Source organism: Meles meles, chromosome 11 (assembly GCF_922984935.1).
Source record: "Meles meles chromosome 11, mMelMel3.1 paternal haplotype, whole genome shotgun sequence".
Lineage (NCBI taxonomy): Eukaryota > Metazoa > Chordata > Mammalia > Carnivora > Mustelidae > Meles > Meles meles.
In genome coordinates this window covers 12,542,769-12,560,685 of record NC_060076.1, presented here as the reverse complement: position 1 = coordinate 12,560,685, position 17,917 = coordinate 12,542,769, and the positions used below count along the sequence as shown (strand labels likewise).

The 17,917-nt window shown below is 38.7% G+C and overlaps 1 protein-coding gene across 5 annotated transcripts in view; it reads left to right on the top strand.

Moving 5' to 3' along the window:
• Window positions 1-17,917, top strand: part of MRRF (mitochondrial ribosome recycling factor) — a 54,918-nt gene that overhangs the window by 4,494 nt on the left and 32,507 nt on the right. For 3 of the 5 annotated variants that reach the window (XM_046022664.1, XM_046022663.1, XM_046022665.1), the window contains exons 2-4: window positions 689-900; window positions 8,791-8,946; window positions 12,003-12,121. In XM_046022664.1, coding sequence (XP_045878620.1) covers window positions 689-900; window positions 8,791-8,946; window positions 12,003-12,121 — 487 coding nt within the window. The remainder of the gene's footprint in view (window positions 1-688; window positions 901-8,790; window positions 8,947-12,002; window positions 12,122-17,917) is intronic. The other 2 variants (XM_046022667.1, XM_046022666.1) reach the window with 1 other exon arrangement.

Here is a 17,917-nt window from a genome sequence, read left to right as displayed (position 1 = left end):
GCTAGCTGTACATTAGATAGATGCTAGCATCTTTTCATGGTCAGACCTTAGATGTATAATGTGTAGCTTGTGTTAACACAGAGGAGGGTGGCATTTTCCAGAGCTCCAATTCTGTAACATGGGAGACCTCAAACCTCAACTGTGCTTCAGACTCACATTAAAGTAAAGTGCATTCTAATTGGTAATCAGTGCATAAGGAACCAAAGAAAATTTTAATTAAATGCTGTTGTGTGAATTTTCCAGTCATTTTATGCCTGTTGAAATGATTTCTTTTTATTTAAAGTCCTCTTTCAGTGCTCTGCCCTCTGTCTTTTAGTATAACTTTATCAAGATTTTTTGCCTTTTCTCTTGTAAGGGTTTAATTAGCATCATTAAAGATTTCGGCTGTTGCACATTTGTTTCCTCTGTACTCTAACAGGCATTTGGTACAGTAGAAAGAGTCTGGCGATTTGGAGTCTTGCAGACTGTGGGCACGTTACTTAAATCTCTGTGAGCCTCAATCTCTTCATCCTGTAATATGGGGCTCATCATATTTCCTTGGGATGGCTGTTGGGAGGAGATAATATATGTAAATTGCCTAGCACATAGCTCAGTTTGCAGGGGTTGCTTGATAATTGGTACAGATTACTTTCTGAAGTTGTAACACGTCTGTTTTACTTAGATTTCTTTTTTGTCTTACTCTTTCTAGTGAATGTTCACAAGGATCGTCTTCAGTCATGGCCTTGGGTTTAAGGTACTTCCGCTTGGCCCACCCTGTCTTTTGTAACTCCCTTGCAGCCTGGACCAGACCTGTTTCAGAAGGGACACTGACGACAGCGAGTGGAAGACAAAATGACCGTGGGCAATCCGTGGCCCCCCCGGCTGTACCAGTCCGTCATTTTGCTACCAAGAAAGCCAAAGGTAGAGATATATGACCTCCTCACCGCTTTCTTACGTTTAGCCCTTGAACTGTCATGGCTGGAAAGGATGTCAGATACTGGATTTCTCCCCTTGTGGAAGAATGGGGAGATGGTGTCTCGTTTCAGTGGATCAGCTTAAAAGATTATCACAGTGACAGGGACAGTGGTAGAACGGAAGGTCTGTTCAGTCATTACCATGCCGCCTCCTGTGTTACCATTGCTTAGAAAATGTCTGATTTCCTTCTTTTAGTTTTAGAATTAGAGATGTAAGTGCCAAGCGAATCGGACTATTTGTGGCAGAGATCAACGTGTTTTCTCCTTACAACAAGACCTGTGTTGGAAGTAAAATTAAAACCAGAAGTTTGTTGGGTGAGGAGGTATTAGAACCGTGGATTTAGATGGATGATCTTAATGGTTTGTGTCATCCAAGAATGAGACTTTGATATACCGCAGGTCTCAGCTTAAATGGCGTTTCCTCATGGAAGCCCTCTCTGACCTCTCAGACTGGGTCAGGTCCCTTGTTACGTGCACTCATACACACGGTTATTTTACCTCTGATGGCCTTAGCACAGCCCTTAAATTAATTAATTGTAAGATTAATTATTATTTGTTATATGTCTTCTGTGCCAGACTTTATGAGGATAGGGTCTGTATCTTGTTTAGTACCTAACAGGGCCTGACACGTAGCATGGATCAAAAGATGTTAAATGAATGGAGTGACAGAAAATTGTCAGGCACACCTGCTTTTTGCAGTGGTGGGTCAGGGCGTCCGTTCCCAAGGATGGGGCTGGAAATACGCTGCTGAGTATTTTTTCCACTGGCTTTCCTTTATCATTTCTTATGGACCTTCCCTTTTCTAGTAGTAGGAAAATGAACAAGTTGCTGAAAGAGCATTAATTCTTAGAAGATTTTCGTTCTATTAACAGTGATAATGGCAACAACTTTTAATCTATATGTTGCACCAATTTTTTTTTAATTCTCATGTTTAATAAGTTAATCTTTATCCAGTGAAAGAATTAAGATTATCCAGTGAAGAAATTTTTGTAGTTAATCTGGTGAAGCACAGATCTCCCCATTTACAAATGAGGAAGCCGAGATGCCTTTGTAAGATGCTTGTCCATGGTCACATGTAGTTCATGGCAGAACTAGGAACCGGGGGGGGGAGGGCTTCTGGTGCACACAGTATCCCACGCATTAACGACAGCATGTAAGCATCATCTTTTCACGTTTAATTGGCTATATTCAGTTTTTATCTTTTTAGATTGCCTCTTTAAATAAAAAGTCAGTGGCTTGACGTTTTCTTTAGGTTTACTGGATTCTTTCTGTTAGCAAAGAGAGTCCTTTGTCGATTGTATGGGTTATAGCTGTCTGCTTTGTTTTTTACTTAATGATATCTTTTGTTGAGCATAAGTTTCTATATGGTTGTATTTTTTAGTGCTTTTCTGTATCACTTGTACTTTTGTGTCTTATTTAATAAATCTTTAGCTATCCAAGGTCCTAAAACTGTTCTCTGTTTTGTTCTAAATATTTTAAAGATTTTTTTACTTTTCATGGGCTTTTAATCCATATGGAATTTATTGCTGAATATGTTGTGAGGTTGGGAATCTAGTTTTAAGTTTCTCTTCTATAATGGGTAGTAAGTTGTGTCAATATCTGTATTGATTAGCCCTTTCTTTCCTCCTGTGTAGCATGTCAGGTTTCTTTTATGTATTTTATTTCTGAGCGCCTAATTTTGTTGAATTCTCTCTCCCTACGCTAAATTCCTTTCTAAATTCTTGAATCACTGTCATAATATCTTGAATCTGGTGGTATAAATCTTTCCCTTCACCATATGCACACACTTTTTCATTTTCTTCTTTCTGGCCTTTTGCCCTTATGTATGAAATTTATAATCATATTGTGAGTTTTTCTCCATAAAGAGTTTACATATTTCTTTTATCAGATGTATTTCTGGGGTATCATCATTTTGGTCATGTATGTATATTTTTAAAGTAATTTTTTAAGTTATAACATATATGCAGGAAAGTACATACTTAACTTGCAAGTGGTTACAGTTCAGAGAATTCTCATCAAGTGAACACAGCCTTGTAACCATCACCCACATCAAGATATAGAACATCACTCGTACTCCGGAAGCTTCCTGCATGTCCCTTTCGGTTGTTACCCTTCAAAAGGGTAACATTTTATTGACTTTAGCACTGTAGATTAGATTCACCCTTTTTGAACTCGGAATGACTTCTTGTGTGTCTGCCTTCCTTTGGTAACAATCTGAGATTTGTCCCTGCTGTTGCATGTAGTAATTGTTTGTGCATTTTTCTTTCTTTATGGTATCCTAGTGAATGCTTATATCACAACTTATGTATGCTTTCTGTAGTTGATGGGCATTTGGGTTGCTTCCAGCTTTCAGCTAAAATAAATGCTACTGTGAACATGCCTGTACATGGATTTTGGTGCCCGTATGAATACCTTTTTGTTGGCATACATATAGCAAGAGGGGGGAGTCTGAGTCTTCGAGGATGCATATATTTGTTTCTATACATACAGTTCTCCAAAATGGTCACGCCAGTGTACACTCCTACCAAAAATGTTGTAGCTTTCTCTTTGCTCCACATACTCATGAACGCTTGGAATATAGTCAGTCTTTTTATTTCTAGCCGTTCTGATGAGTGTGCAGTTATATCTCATTGTGGTTTTAATTTGTAGTTTCTTGATGGATAATGATGTGAGCACTTTTATGTTTATTGGCTCTTTGTTTATCCTCTTTCCCATCTTTTGCCCATTAAAAAAATGGATTTGTAGGAGTTTTAATATATTCTAAAGGTAAGACTTCTGTCATGCATATGTATTGCTGGTAGGCTTGCCTTTTCACTCTTTTAATGGTGTTTTTTAATGAACAAAAGTTTTCAATTTTAATGTCCAATTTATCATTTTTTTCCTTTAGGGATAGTGCTTTTTTTTTCCTATTCTATTTTGTTTTTTTAACAATTTTTTTTTTTTTTGATTCTATTCATTTATTTGACAGTTAGAGATCACAAGTAGGCAGAGAGGCAGGCAGAGAGAGAGGCAGAAACAGTTTTCCCGCAGAGCAGAGAGCCCAATGTGGGGCTCAATCCCAGGATCCTGAGATCACGACCTGAGCTGAAGGCAGAGGCTTCAACCCACTGAGCCACCCAGGCACCCCTTTTTTTTCTGTTTTAGAAAAATTTCCCTACCTTTGAAATATTTTATTAGATCTATTGTTTTTATAGTCTTTTGGATTTTCTATGTAATTATAATATCTGTAAATAATGATAACTTTGTTTTTCCCTTTCTAATTCATACACCTTTTCTTTCTCTCCTTCCCTTTCTCCCTCCCCCACAACTGCATTGACTTAAGAACTTGAATATAATTTGAATAAACATGACTGATGATAGTAGGTAGGCATCCTTATTATATTTCTGACTCTATCAAGAACACTTCTCATGTGTTAACATCAAGAATTACGTTTGCTCCATAAGAGACTCTTAATCTCACAAAACAAACTGAGGGTTGCCGGGGGGAGAGGGGTAGGGAGAGGGTGGTTGGGTTATGGACATTGGGGAGGGTATGTGCTATGGTGAGTGCTGTGAAGTGTGTAAACCTGGCGATTCACAGACCTGTACCCCTGGGGCTAATAATACATTATATGTTAATAAAAAAAACTATATATATAAAAGAATTACATTTGCTTATTTTTTCAGTAGTTTCTCTTATAAGCAAATATCTTCTGTCCCTGTCTTTTTAAGAATCTTTTATGAATGAGTATTAAGTTTTTATCAAATGCTTTTACTGCATTTATTGAGTTGATCAGCTATTTATTTTTATTTTTTTAATATGTTAATGGAGTGACTTAATATCAGTAGCTTTTTCTGATGTTAAACCACTTTTGCTTTTTTGGTATGAGGTCTGCTTGCTTTTGATACATAATCTGTATGTACATTGCTTGATACGTAATCTATATGTACATAGTTGGATTTGGTTTGCTAATATTAATTTAGGGTTTTTGAGTCTATACTTTTAATTGAAATTAGCCTTAATGTAATTCTCTGATATTGATGGGCATTATCCTTGTCCGATTTTGGTATCAAGACTATATTAGTCTCATAATGTGAGTTGGGGAGTATGTCATCTCTGTCTCTGTGTTTCTCTCAGTGGATGGTCTGATAAGGTTAGGATTAATTGGTTCTTTACATGATTGGTAGAATGTGCCTGTGAAATCATCTGTACCTGGTCTTCCCTGTAGACAGACTTTATTTTTATTTATTTATTTTTTTGTAGACAGACTTTAAATCAAAGATTCAGTTTCTTTAATGATTGTGATGCTGCTTAGATTTTCTCTTTTTTCTTGAGTTAGTTTTAGTAAATTCTATATTTTTAGGAAATTTTTCATTATTTTAAGTTTTCAGAGTTGTTGGCATAAAGTTGTCCATAATAGTCACTTAAGATTTTTAAAATCTCTAATGTTTTGATAACTGTCTCCTCCTTTTCTTTCTTAATATTGATTTGTCTACTTTCCTTTTAAGTTTGTTGGTTTCATAAGCCTTATAAAGAAGAGCTTTTAATTTTGGTGATCTTTCTTTTCTTAGTTTTATTGATTTCTGTCCTTTATTGTTTATTTTCTTCCATGTCCTTCTTTTTCTATCCTTTGAACTGGACAGTCCAGTAATTTTCAACCTTTGTTCTTTTCTTATAAGCATCTACAGCTATAAACTTCTATCTAAATACAACTTCAGGTGCTTCCTAGAAGTTTTAAGTATATATTATTTTTATTGTCTTTTTCTAAATATTTTAAAATTTCATTATGTGTTTCTGTAGTCCATGAGTTATTTGGAAGTGTTTAAAATTTTTCAAACATATGCTTTTTGGAGAGTTAGTTTAATTCCACTGTGATCAGAGAATGTGTCCTATATGATAGAGATTCTTTGATATTTATTGAGATTTGCTTTGTGGTCTAGAACATGGTCTTTTTGTATGAGTTTATGTGTGCTTAAGAAGAATGTGCATTCTTTTATTGCTGGGTACAGGATTGTATATATAATAAATTAGATTGAGTTGGCTAATTTTGTTCATCATATTTTCCATTTATTTTTTTCTATTTGCTCAATTTATCAGTTACGAAGAAAGGTATTTTGGATGTCCTTGTATGCTTGTAGATTCATCAGTTTCTCCTTTTCATTCGTTAATTTTGAGGCTATGTTATGGGGGTATATTTAAGCTCAGAATTGTAGTATCTTTCTGGTGAATTGTTTTTACTGTCATTATGAAATGGTCTTCATTTTTCTAATAATGCATTTTGTCTTAAAATCTATTTTTAGGTGTTAATATAATTTACCAGCCTTCTTTGGTTTAATATTTTACAGGGTTATAGTTTTTCCATTCCTAAATATTAAACTTTCTGTAATCTCATGTTTTTGTAAAACCGCTTAAGTATTGTATGTGACTAGACTTAAAAAAGAGTTCTTATTGAGAATCTCTAACTTTTAAGTGATCTTCTTGGTTTGTTTATATTTATTGTGATTACTGAGTATTTGTGTATCTTTCATTTTATTTTGTACTTTATCATAGTTTTCTTCATTTCTTTTTTTTCCTGTTTTCTATCGAATTAATCAAATTTCTTTATTTCTCTTTTTTCATTTCTGCTGAGTTAGAAGTTGTGCATCTTATTTCTTATTGTTTTAAAAGTTACCCTTAATTTCTGCTTTTAAGTTTTTATAGAAATTAAAAAGCACCCATAGAAAAGTGTAGCTGTCATAGGAAACAGCTTGATAATTTTCACAAACTGAAAACACCTGTGTGTAATCAGCACCCAGATCAAGAACCAGAACATTTCTAGCATGTCAAAAGTCCCCTTTATGCTCCCTTTGTAAATTCCTGCCTTCTACTTCTGGCGGGTAACTATCATTCTGACTTCTAATGGCACGGATTAGTTTTGTCTCTTGTACCGTATATTCTTGTATCTGGCTTTTGTACTGCACACTGTATTCTGGCGTCTTTGCTCAACATTATGTTTGTGAGAATCATTTTCTTCTGTGTAGTTGTAGATCTTTCTCATGGCTGTATACTGTTTCATTCATATTCATTCCTAATATTGATAGGCATAACTTAAAATTTTTAACTTAAAAAACCTTTTTTTTAAGATTTTATTTATTTATTTGACAGAGAGAGAGAGAGATCACAATTAGAGAGGCAGGCAGAGAGAGAGGAGGAAGCAGGCTCCCCGCTGAGCAGAGAGCCCAATGTGGGGTTCAATCCCAGGACCCTGAGATCATGACCTGAGCCAAAGGCAGAGGCTTTGACCCACTGAACCACCCAGGCACCCCTTAACTTAAAATTTTTAACGTGCATTCTTAGTTTTAAAAAAATCTGAAGTTGCAGATACCGTTTCCATTGTTTCTAGCTCCTATTGTTGTTCTTTAAAAGTATGCTGTTATTCTGAATTTTGATCCTTTATGGATCACTTGTCTTTTATCTTGGCTGTTTTCAGGATCTCTTTGTCCTTGGTTTTCTGCACTCACAGAATGTCTAGGTATGAATTTTATTATCCTCTTTGGAACCTGTATTTCTGACTCTGAAGATTCTCATCTTTCATCAGTTCTGAAAATTCTAAGCCATTATTCTGTTAAGAGCAATAAGGCTTCAAGCATGGTGGTAACACAAGCAAGTAACATGTTTTTAAAAAATCACTCTGCTGCTGCTTGCTGGTTGGTACTTGGGGGAAACATTTAAATGATTTGTGCTGTAGATTTCTCATCTCATCTCCCTGTACAAGGGGGACAATAATAATCTCTGTTCTTCCTACCTCCGGGAGCTGCTCTGACTCTTTAATAGAAGAATGTACTTTAAATTGCATTGCAGATTATAATGTGCTGTACAAATATCACAGGATTTAGCTCACTGTAGATGTTCAATAAAATTTGTTATGAATGAATCTCAATAAATATTTGTTGAGTAGTTAACAAGTATAGGCTTGTATTACTTAATATTTTTATTCTTTTTTCCCTTCACTCACCTTCCATGAAGAAAGACAGGAATATTTGTTCTACTCATGGAAGTGATCTATATGTATAGAACGTGTATGAAAAATCACCATGGTGGCTTAGGCATAAAATTGAATTTTATTCAGCCCCCACTGCTGTTGATTTTCTGAACTCTAAGCCATTATTATTACCACTGGTGGTGTTTAATATTTGTTAACTACTCTTGTTCGTTTTATCTGTCCCAGCTGTCAGATACTTGGCATATCCTGTCTTAGTATTCATTTTAAAATGAATTAATGTATTTTCTGTGTTTCCAATTAGATTTTTCAGAGTCAATCTAATGGGAAGTTCATGGGTTTAAAATTAGGCAGATCCGGGACCAAATCTTGGCTTTACTATTTCATGACCTTGTGGCATTAGGCAAGTCACTTTACCTTCCTCATCTTCTGTTTATTTTTCTGAAAAATAAGGAATTCGTTTATGGAGTGCCTTCTATATGGATAGTGCTCTTTTAGGTATTTGAATTACTGAACTTGTATCATAGCAACCTGGCAAAATAGGTATTATCCCTATTTTACAGGCAAGGAACCTGATACTCAGGAAAGTAGAGTAACTTGCCCAAAGTCATAAAACTGGTATGCATCACAGCCAGGATTTTCACCTGAGGTGTTTCATTATAAAGCTTGTACCTTCACCAGTATCTCAGAAAGTGATTAGCACAGTGCTGGGTATATAGTGAGCAATCAGTGTAGGCTCTTTTTTTTTAGGGCATTGATAATGTACAATTTTTTAACACTTGGCATTTTTCTCTGCACTTAGTGACACTTCTTCACTAATTGTTTATTGTCTCTGTTTATGCTGCTGTTCTTTTATTCACTAATTGTTGACTTCCTAGCCAAAGGGAAAGGACAATTCCAAACCAGAGTGAATCTTAACGCTGCCTTGGTTGAAGATATAATCAGCTTGGAAGAGGTGGATGAAGAAATGAAGTCCGTGATGGAAGCACTCAAAGACAATTTCAATAAGACTGTCAATATAAGGACCTCACCAGGTCAGTGGCTGAACCAGTGTTTTGCAGAGGGACATAGTGTAAAGATCATGGCTTTGGCAGAGCTGGGTTTCCGTTCTATTTTGTTTCTTACTGGTAACCATGGGCAGTTACTTTACTTTTCTGGTCCTGAGTTTTCTCATCTAATTCCCATTTTATAGCTTTGGGGTGGGTATTACAATAAATGGGGTAACATACGGAATGGTTGGAACACGGTGCCTGGCTCATAGTTAACACTACTTTATTTATCCATTCAGCAAATATTTGTCTGCTGTGAACTAAGTATTGTGCTGGTACACAGTGGTGAACAAAAAATAGGCATTGTCTTCGCTGTCACGGAATTGCACTCAAAAAATGGGGGTTTTATTAGGATTATACCATCTAAGCACTTCTAGGTATATACTCTCAAAGTAACTGACATCTTTGGTCGATTTTTGTAATGTGTCCTATTTGGCCCTTCTTATCCCTTACTGGGAACCAAGTGGTTGCAAACCTATCCATCTGAGGCATTTCTGTACCCCTGAGCTTGACCAGGAAGATTCCGTTCGGGTTAATAACTTCCTGAAAGTGGCTTTTCTAAGTGGGAAATGTCAGAACTGTCTAGGAGAACTGTTTGCAGATGTGATGGAAGAAGTGAGTTGTCAGCTAATGGTGCAGGCAGGCAGGAAAAATCCAATTGCTGTTAAATTGGCCTTTTGGAAATTGTCATCATCCTAGAGTCAAGCCTGGGACCCCCTCTGAAGGTATCTCTGGGAGCTTGGGCTGCTGCTACTCACACCTTGGTTGGGATTGTTCTTAAGGAAACTAGAAAATATTTCGTCAACTTGTTCTTAAGAAAACCAAGTGAAAAATATATAGCTTCATTTGTAAACACCAGCAAAAACACACGGAGTTCAGGGAGACGAGATCCTACGTGAAATCAGAAGACCATTCCGTTATTTGTCAACCTTTGGACTGGGGCATTTCTGCCTTTGCTGACAGTAGAGCGTGCCATTCAGTCTCTCCCAATTGTTTATTTTAAACTTGCTTATTATTTTAGGTATGAAACTGATAAAGTGCTTTGTCTCCCCTGTGCTTTCTGGCCTGTTAACATTCTGCAGCCGAAACCAGAGAGCAGTTTGAGAGGAGCTCAGGGAGAAATGTGATACTTAAAATTAGCCAGCAAGCTCACTCTTGTTGAACTTAAAAAGATGATGGGCCTGGAAAGAGGTTGGGAGTGTAATTTGTTAAATGTTAACCTCTGAGAAAATGAGTGGCAGGAATGAGGCTGAGGGAGATTCTCGCTGGGGACAGATTGAGGGAAGGGGATTTGATGCATTATGTCGATATGGATTTAGGGAACGGGAACCACCGCAACTGCATACCGAAAAGCCCATGTTGCAAGTTCTGTGGCAAAGGATCTTATGGCAAATCAGGAAGGCTGAGTTGAGATCCATTTTCAAAAGGCCTCCTGTTGGTATTTCCTCTTTGCCTCCTTCTCTTCAGGGTTATGTTTGTGTAATGTTCGCTGTAGAACTTGGGACTGTAAAGAGACTGGGTGAAGCTGAACTTAGCCAGTCTTTTCTGTGCCAGATTCTTCCATATCCTCTTTCATTACTATCTGAGCCAGCAGGCACTTTTCCCTTCACACCTCCATCCGTCTACCAGCGATTTCTATCTCCAAGGCAGTTGATTGCTTTTAACAGTTGTCTAGATACAGATTTACCCACGTGTTTGTTCTCACACTTTTCCATTCATTTGTCCATTTACACACTCTCGTACTCACCAGAGCATTATTGAGCACTTACGCTGTGCTGATTAATCGGTGCTGTAGATCGAGAAAGAAAAGACATTGTTCCCACTTTCCAAGAGCCTAGAGCCTAACGTGAAGGGAGAGACAAGTAAACCTATATGGACAAAACCATATGGCAAAGCAGCGTGGTGAAGACCATGGAGAGTTAGCTAGATGGGGCTCCGTTATTAAGAGCTGTTGTGACCTTGTGTAAGTTACTGTTTTTTCCTCAGTTTTCTCATCCCAAAAAATAGTGGTACGATTCTTAGTGTTACTGTGATAACCAAAGCAAAGAAATTATAGAAAGCATTCAGCACAATGTCTTGCTCATAGGAAGTGTTCAGCCAATACTGATTATTATAGAAGAGTGCATAGGGTCCTTGGGAGCTAATAAGGGGGTTTGTAATCGGTCAGTTAAGATTTCTGAGATTGGATGCTGTTACAGCTGAGTGTTAAAGAAGGAGCCCGAGTTATCTGAACAGAGAAGGACATTCTCAATAGAAAGAAAAATGTATTCTCAGAGTCCTGAGGCAAGAAAGAGCAGACTGTATTAGAGAAATTGAAAGTAGGTTGGTTTGGTTAATACTTAATGAGAAAGTCAAGAAATAATTTAACATTTATTGGGTGTTTGTATATGCCAGGACACAATTACAAGTGCTTCCCAGAAACTCTTCACTGAATCCTCATTAAAAACACTATGAGAGAAGTACAATTCTTATGCCCCATTCAGAGTTCAGGAAACAGGTGCCGAAAGGTTGAGGGGATCTGCCCAGTGTCAGATAATCAGGAGATGGCAGAGTTGGTATTTGAACCCAGATCACTGGTCTTCAGAATCATGGAGACTTTTACCATCATACATAGTGGACTCTTCCAGATTGAAGCCAGTGGTATCAACAACCTCCTCTCTTGCAATGACATTGAATCTGGTTGAATACTTCAAATCGGATCTTTGGGCCAGAGTAAACTAGTGCATTATTGTAACAACAGCTTGCTGGGACAACCCAATTTGTCAGAAAGGACCCCTCCCCACCTTTGTCTTTGTGTCTTGGAATAAACCATTTATGGTTGGCCACCCTGGTGGATGGTAAGGAAGTCCTCGTTCTGTCAGCATTTCCGAGGTCTTTCCACGATGTGGCATTACTGCTCCTACAGAAGCCGCTTGAACGGTCTTGCCACTGCGATACGGGGCCCCGGAATATTGGTTGAATCCGAGTTAGGTGGGGACTTAGATATGGGGCTTTTAATTAAAGTCCTTCTGAATTCTCAAACCCTGTGACTTTTCTTCTAGGATCCCTTGATCATATCACTGTGGTAACTGCGGATGGGAAGCTTGCTTTAAACCAGATTGGCCAGATCTCCATGAAGTCTCCACAACTGATTTTGGTGAATATGGCCAGCTTCCCAGAGGTGAGGTGGTTTCGCCAAAAAGGGTTCTTCTTCATGGTCTCTTTTGGAGTGGAGGAAGGTGGGTCAAGTCAGGAGGAAGTATTCCCTCCAGCTTGGGATGAAACAAGAGAGAAAGCATAAAAAAGGGATCTTAAGGATTTAAGGAAAAGCTCTCTTCCTGTTTCTAAATTCCTTTTCTGTTCAATTCAAACACTAAAAGGCGAGGCAAGTAATCTGAATACTGAAACAGGCTCTATCTAAGAAAGACAGTAGTGGCGATACAGTGATTGGCACTTAGCCAAATGGAAGGGGCTGGGGTAAACGAGAATGCCTGTGCCCTGTGTGAAGGGAGCAGCCTCTGCCCACCTCATGCTGATTGTGACCAGGCAGAAATGTAGACCTGGCCATCAGTGTTACCAGATATTAAGGTTTTTATTTCTAGAAGAAGCCAATAACTCAATTTTACATAAGATCTTTGTTAAATATTGATAACAGATTCACTTTTTTTTTTTTTTAAAGACTATAAGACAGAACATATTCATGGGCCAGATTTGGCTTATGGGCCCCCCAGTTCGTGACCTTCACATTACCATTTGGAGCAGACCTTCTGGAATTCATATTCCTTTCAAACTGGACTGGTCATTGTAGAATTGCAGAGCTTCCAAGGTTGAAGATGGGTTGCAGTAGATCATTGCAACATTGAGGCTATGATTTGAAGTCTAGTTGAGGAAGATGAATGGGCTTGTCCTTATTGGTCCAGTAGGAATTGACCTGGACTGGGAGTTCTGAAGAACCTGGAACCCAATCCCACCTCTCCCTCCAACTGACCTCCATTTTCTAATCTGTTAATAAGAGGTAAAGGAATCTGAGGTAACCTCCTCTTCCCATGGTCTCTTTCAGTAGTTCAGTTCGAGAGACCAAAGTGGAAGCTGTTGAATTTGACAAACTGGGTCAAAGGTATGAGTAAGGGAAAGCCCTTGCTATGAACAAACTGTTTCAAATCAGAGGGCTACTGTAGCTTATGTTCCAGGCACACTTGGGTGGGGGCTGTTAGCACTCCCCCATTCTGTTTTCCATACTGCAACCAGAGTGAGCTTTCAAAAGTATATATTAGATTATGTCATTCCCGTGCTTAAATTTATCAGGGGCTTCATGTAATCTTTAAGAAAAAAATTAACTGTGCCCTAGAAGGCTTTGCATTATGATGGGGTCCCTGCCTGTCTCTAATCTCTGTAGTCTCATGCCACTGTCATCCCTGTACACTGCTTTAGGCACATCGGCCTTTCAGTTCCTCAAACACACCACACTCTTTGCATGCTCAGGGCCTTTGCATATGCTGTTCCCTTTGCTTGGAACACTCTTGTGTGGCTAATTGCTACTCATCGTGGATCACACCTTAAATGGCACTTTCTCAGGGAGACCTTCCCTAATGTGCTCAATCTAACCTGTTTGTCCACACTGACCTCTCTTACATGGCCGAGTTCTTTTTTTCATTGCACTCATCATTAACAGTTAGGCATTTATTTACGTCTTCATTTTCTATCTCACTTCCACTAGATTGTAAGCTTGGAATGTAGGAATCATATCTAACTTGTTCGTTGTGTCCGGCACCTATCACAGTGCCTGGCACATGGAAGCACTCAGTCACTTCTCTTCAAGTGCATGAATACTTGTCATTAGATTGAAGGAAGGCCATTCTTTCTTAGTGTTACAGAGAAGCAGAGAAGTGGACGAAAAGAGAATTGTCAACTCTTTCCCTTTCTGGCTCCCTCTGAATGGCTGAGGCCTTCTGCCTTGTTCATCTGATCCCATAGGCACTGCGGGCCAATTTAGGGAATAGCCTCCTAATTACACAGCTTGAAGACCTCATCAGGCAGATTGCTTTTCAGAGCCAGCCACTTCTGTTATTAAATAGCAAATGGCATTCACAGAAGAAGCACCTGATTGGCCACCAGAGCATCTTATGAGGCAGGAGGGGTATTAACGGCTTAATTTTTTCTTAGGAAGTTGGAGTATATCTTCATTTTTCAACCAAAGCATCTTTGCCATTTCTCTAAGTTGAAATTCTGTGAGTTTGGAAAAAAAAAAAAAAACCTTCATAATCATCTCAGTAGAGAAGTTCTTTACAAGGACAGAGTGAGGAAGTGTGAGTTACATTGTCTTTTGAATTCCTTTATCTCATCTGGTGTATATATTAAACAAATAGCTCTAACTAAACATTTCCTTCCTCCAGTTTAGAAACTGTCCATAGAGTACTCAGGTTCATAGCTTCAAAATGCTGAGCTAATCCCCTTTGTGTTTATGTAATTTCTCTCTGTTTCACATGCAGTTGGCTTTCTTTCCAGACCTGAGCATTCTGTGTCCTGCCGTAGTGACACGGTGCAGATTTACATGCATAATCTTTTCAGATGCGTTGAGGACAGAAAACTGTGTTGCATTTGTTTAACATGTGTCCTGCTTGATAAATGATACACACAGTTGCTGCCTTCCATAAACTTGCCTGCAGCTAGAGTTAATGATGGGAAAGGAAAGAAGGGAGTCAAAACCACAGCTTGATTTGAACAAGGCAAATGAAAAAAAAGAAAAAATTCCACAGGCTCCACTCTTGCTCTTGTAAAAGGAAGAAAGCTAATGTGTACTGAGTGTCTACTATGTTGCCAGGCATTACTTTCTCGTGTTTTGTTCAGTGATCGACATCAGTCCTCGCTAAGATGAGGCGTTATTTATTCCATCTTATAGATGAGGCCCAGAGCAGTTAAATATCTTCCCCAGGTTCACACTGTTAGGATGGAGTCAGGATTTAGAAATGGGTCTGTTTGACACTAAAGCCTGTGTTCCTGTCACCATTCCTATAGTCATTCAGCAAATAATTACTGAGTTTCTGTGAGTTCCTAGGTTCTGTTTGAAGTGTTGGGAATTCAATGATTATGACAGCCAGGGTCCCTGCCTTCATAGACCTTACGTGGGAGGGACTCAGTGGGATACAAAGAGAATGGAAGGCTGGTAATGAAAATGGCCCTAGCAAAGTTGACTTGAACCCACATTGTCAAAGTTCTTGTTCACCTGTCTAGGAAAGTTTTATCATCTTTCATCCTTTAACCTAGATTAGCTTAAGAATAGCAATAGCAGACATTGCTAATTGATCACGGCACTCTTTCTTGCCTGACCCTAGATGGGATCAATGAGCTTTCTCCACACGGTACTCTAAGCAGCTACAACCAGTCAGTCAGTGTTGCTGTTTGAGAAAAGCCCATTTGCCCTGGGGTACGGTCAGCATCCCTTCGGTACAGGCTGAGATGGAAGTGCAATAGAAATATGTGCCTTTTTGTCTGAATTGTGAGTAGTTAAGAAGTCATGTTGGAAAAATAACTGTGATTCCCTGAGTTTACCATGTCAAATGAAGATTTACATACTTAGAATATTTAAGAAGAACTACCTCTTTTAATAGCTTTTTTCTTTTTTTTGCAAATGAAACCTCTCTTGATTCACAATTTTTCTATATATGAAAGGACAGAACAAGTAGTATAATATAAAGTTTTGGAAGGGATTATATACATGAAGTAAAAGTAAGGAGTTGGTTTTTCTAACAGATCTAAGCCAGTTCATTAATCTCCTTATTCAGCATGATTTTACTGAGGACCTACCACGTATCTGGCTCTGTAATGATACTGGGAAGGTGTACATATTGAGGCATAGCTCCTGCCCAGCTTGGAAGCAGCAGTGGGTATTCCTAAGCCTGTGGGGGAAGGTTGTATGGAAGGACTGGGGACCAGATTGCCAAAGGCAGTTGGTGGCAATGGGGTGTGACAGCTGAGTTCTCGGTCATTCATTGAGAAGCTTCAGAAGAGGGGGATTTGGAGACTTGAGACCAGGACACTTCAAAGTAGAGATTCTCCCTTTACTGCTAATTTTAGAAATGGAGGAAAATTTCATTTCTTTATCCAGCTCTTTTATTTACCTTGACCATTCTCTTTATACACAAGACCGATTCCAAATTTTTGACTACTTACTTACTTAATTAATTAATTAGATTTTATTTTCACATAATCCCTGTACCCAGTATGGGGCTTGAATTCATAACCCTGAGATGAGAGTCGCATGCTCCACTGACTGAGCCAGCCGGTCACCCCCATTTTTGGCTATTTTTTAAAAAATCCAGTTCCCTATGCCTCAATTATTGAATACAGTGTGCTGATAGATCTGGGAGAAAATTCAAAATAATGTCATTGGATGGAGAGTTGAGGTGCCCAGATCTCCTCCTAACCTCTGCCAATAAGGGAAGTATGGGGGCAAAGTCCTCGTGCCCTTGCTCTTGGCTCTCAGGGAAGACGGCATATGTGTGAAGGGTCCCTGGATACATACGGAAGGGACTGTACTTGATTATGTCAGAGATCCCTTCAAGCTCCAGTAGTCTGTGGTTAGAGGTACCATTTTAAGAATTGACTATTTTCAGCAGGAGTCACACTGTCACATTCTGTGTACAGCCTCCCAGAGGAATGATTCATCTGCATGTGGACTTCCAGTTTGTCTTTTTGACCTTCGGGTAGCACTTTATGTCCTTGTAGAATTGAGGTCATGTTAAGATGAAAGGGATGAGCTTTATAGGCGCTCGATCAAGAATCAAAACAAAACCTAGAAAAGTAGAATAGTTGTGCAGTAAACCCCATTCATTAGACCACAAAATCTGGGGAGGAGCTCAAGGCCAAGAATTGGCCCAGTGAATCCAAGTGAAGTGGATTGGCTTTGTCAAACCTGAAATTCTTTGAAAATGTCAGAGGCCTTTTTTTCATGAATTCCATGTTGTCATGCCAATGAAGGTAACTTTCTTCCACACTTTATTTTATCCTTTAGGATTTCATAGCAGGTGTGGTTATATTGTTGCTTGAGGTGAGGTGACCCACACTTTGGAAAATCAGTGTACCATTGTGCCCCCTAGCCCAGTAGAGAGCAAGACTGTGTCAGAGAAGACCCTGAAGGATGTCAGGCAGGACAACAGTGCATCAGTTGAGTGATAACAACAACTCATCCTTGTTTGTAGGATTTGTGCATTCTTACTTTTATATAATAAATTTATATGATAAGTTTCCTTGCCTGGGTGTCACTGTGTGCTAGGCACAGAGCAAGTTGTTTTGTTAATGTTATCTCATTTAATGCTCTGGGAGATCTAGGTACCTTGTGGTCTCAGATTACAACATGGAGGCTCAGAGAGGTCAGAATTGTTGGCCCAGGTCACATGGTTACCAGAGCTAGGATCTGAACTGAGATCTTTCTGACTCCGAACCCCATACTGCCTTTCCTAGAGCACATACCAGCAGAGACTCATTGCTCATTCCAAGACACGAGTGAGGTTGGTGTGAGTGTAGATGCGAATGAGTTAAATTTATTTACTCATTCCAAATCGGCACTGGTATATTTTGAGTGTAAAATGTCAACTGGAATTTTTAATGTATAAAATCTTTCATCTGTCTTTACACCAATCTTTGCACAGACCAGCCCCCCTCCCTTGAGGATTTATTGTGGTTTTGATCTGTGTTGCCTCAAACCATTGAAATCTTTTCAAAGAAGCAGAGCTGTTTTCTTTTTATTTTTTCCTTCTCTTTGCTTTTCTTCCCTCCCGCAGTACACTGGTACCAGGAGTGGACATAGTTTGCTATTCAGCTTGATCAAAGCACTCTACACCAATGTAACTTCCTGATCTTACTGGTAACAGAACTAAATGTTTCCATGTTCTGCCAAGATGGGTTGCCAGTTATCGACAGAGGGCTTGCATCTGGTAATAATTATTTACTAATTCTGTTTACCTTTTGATCTGGTTTT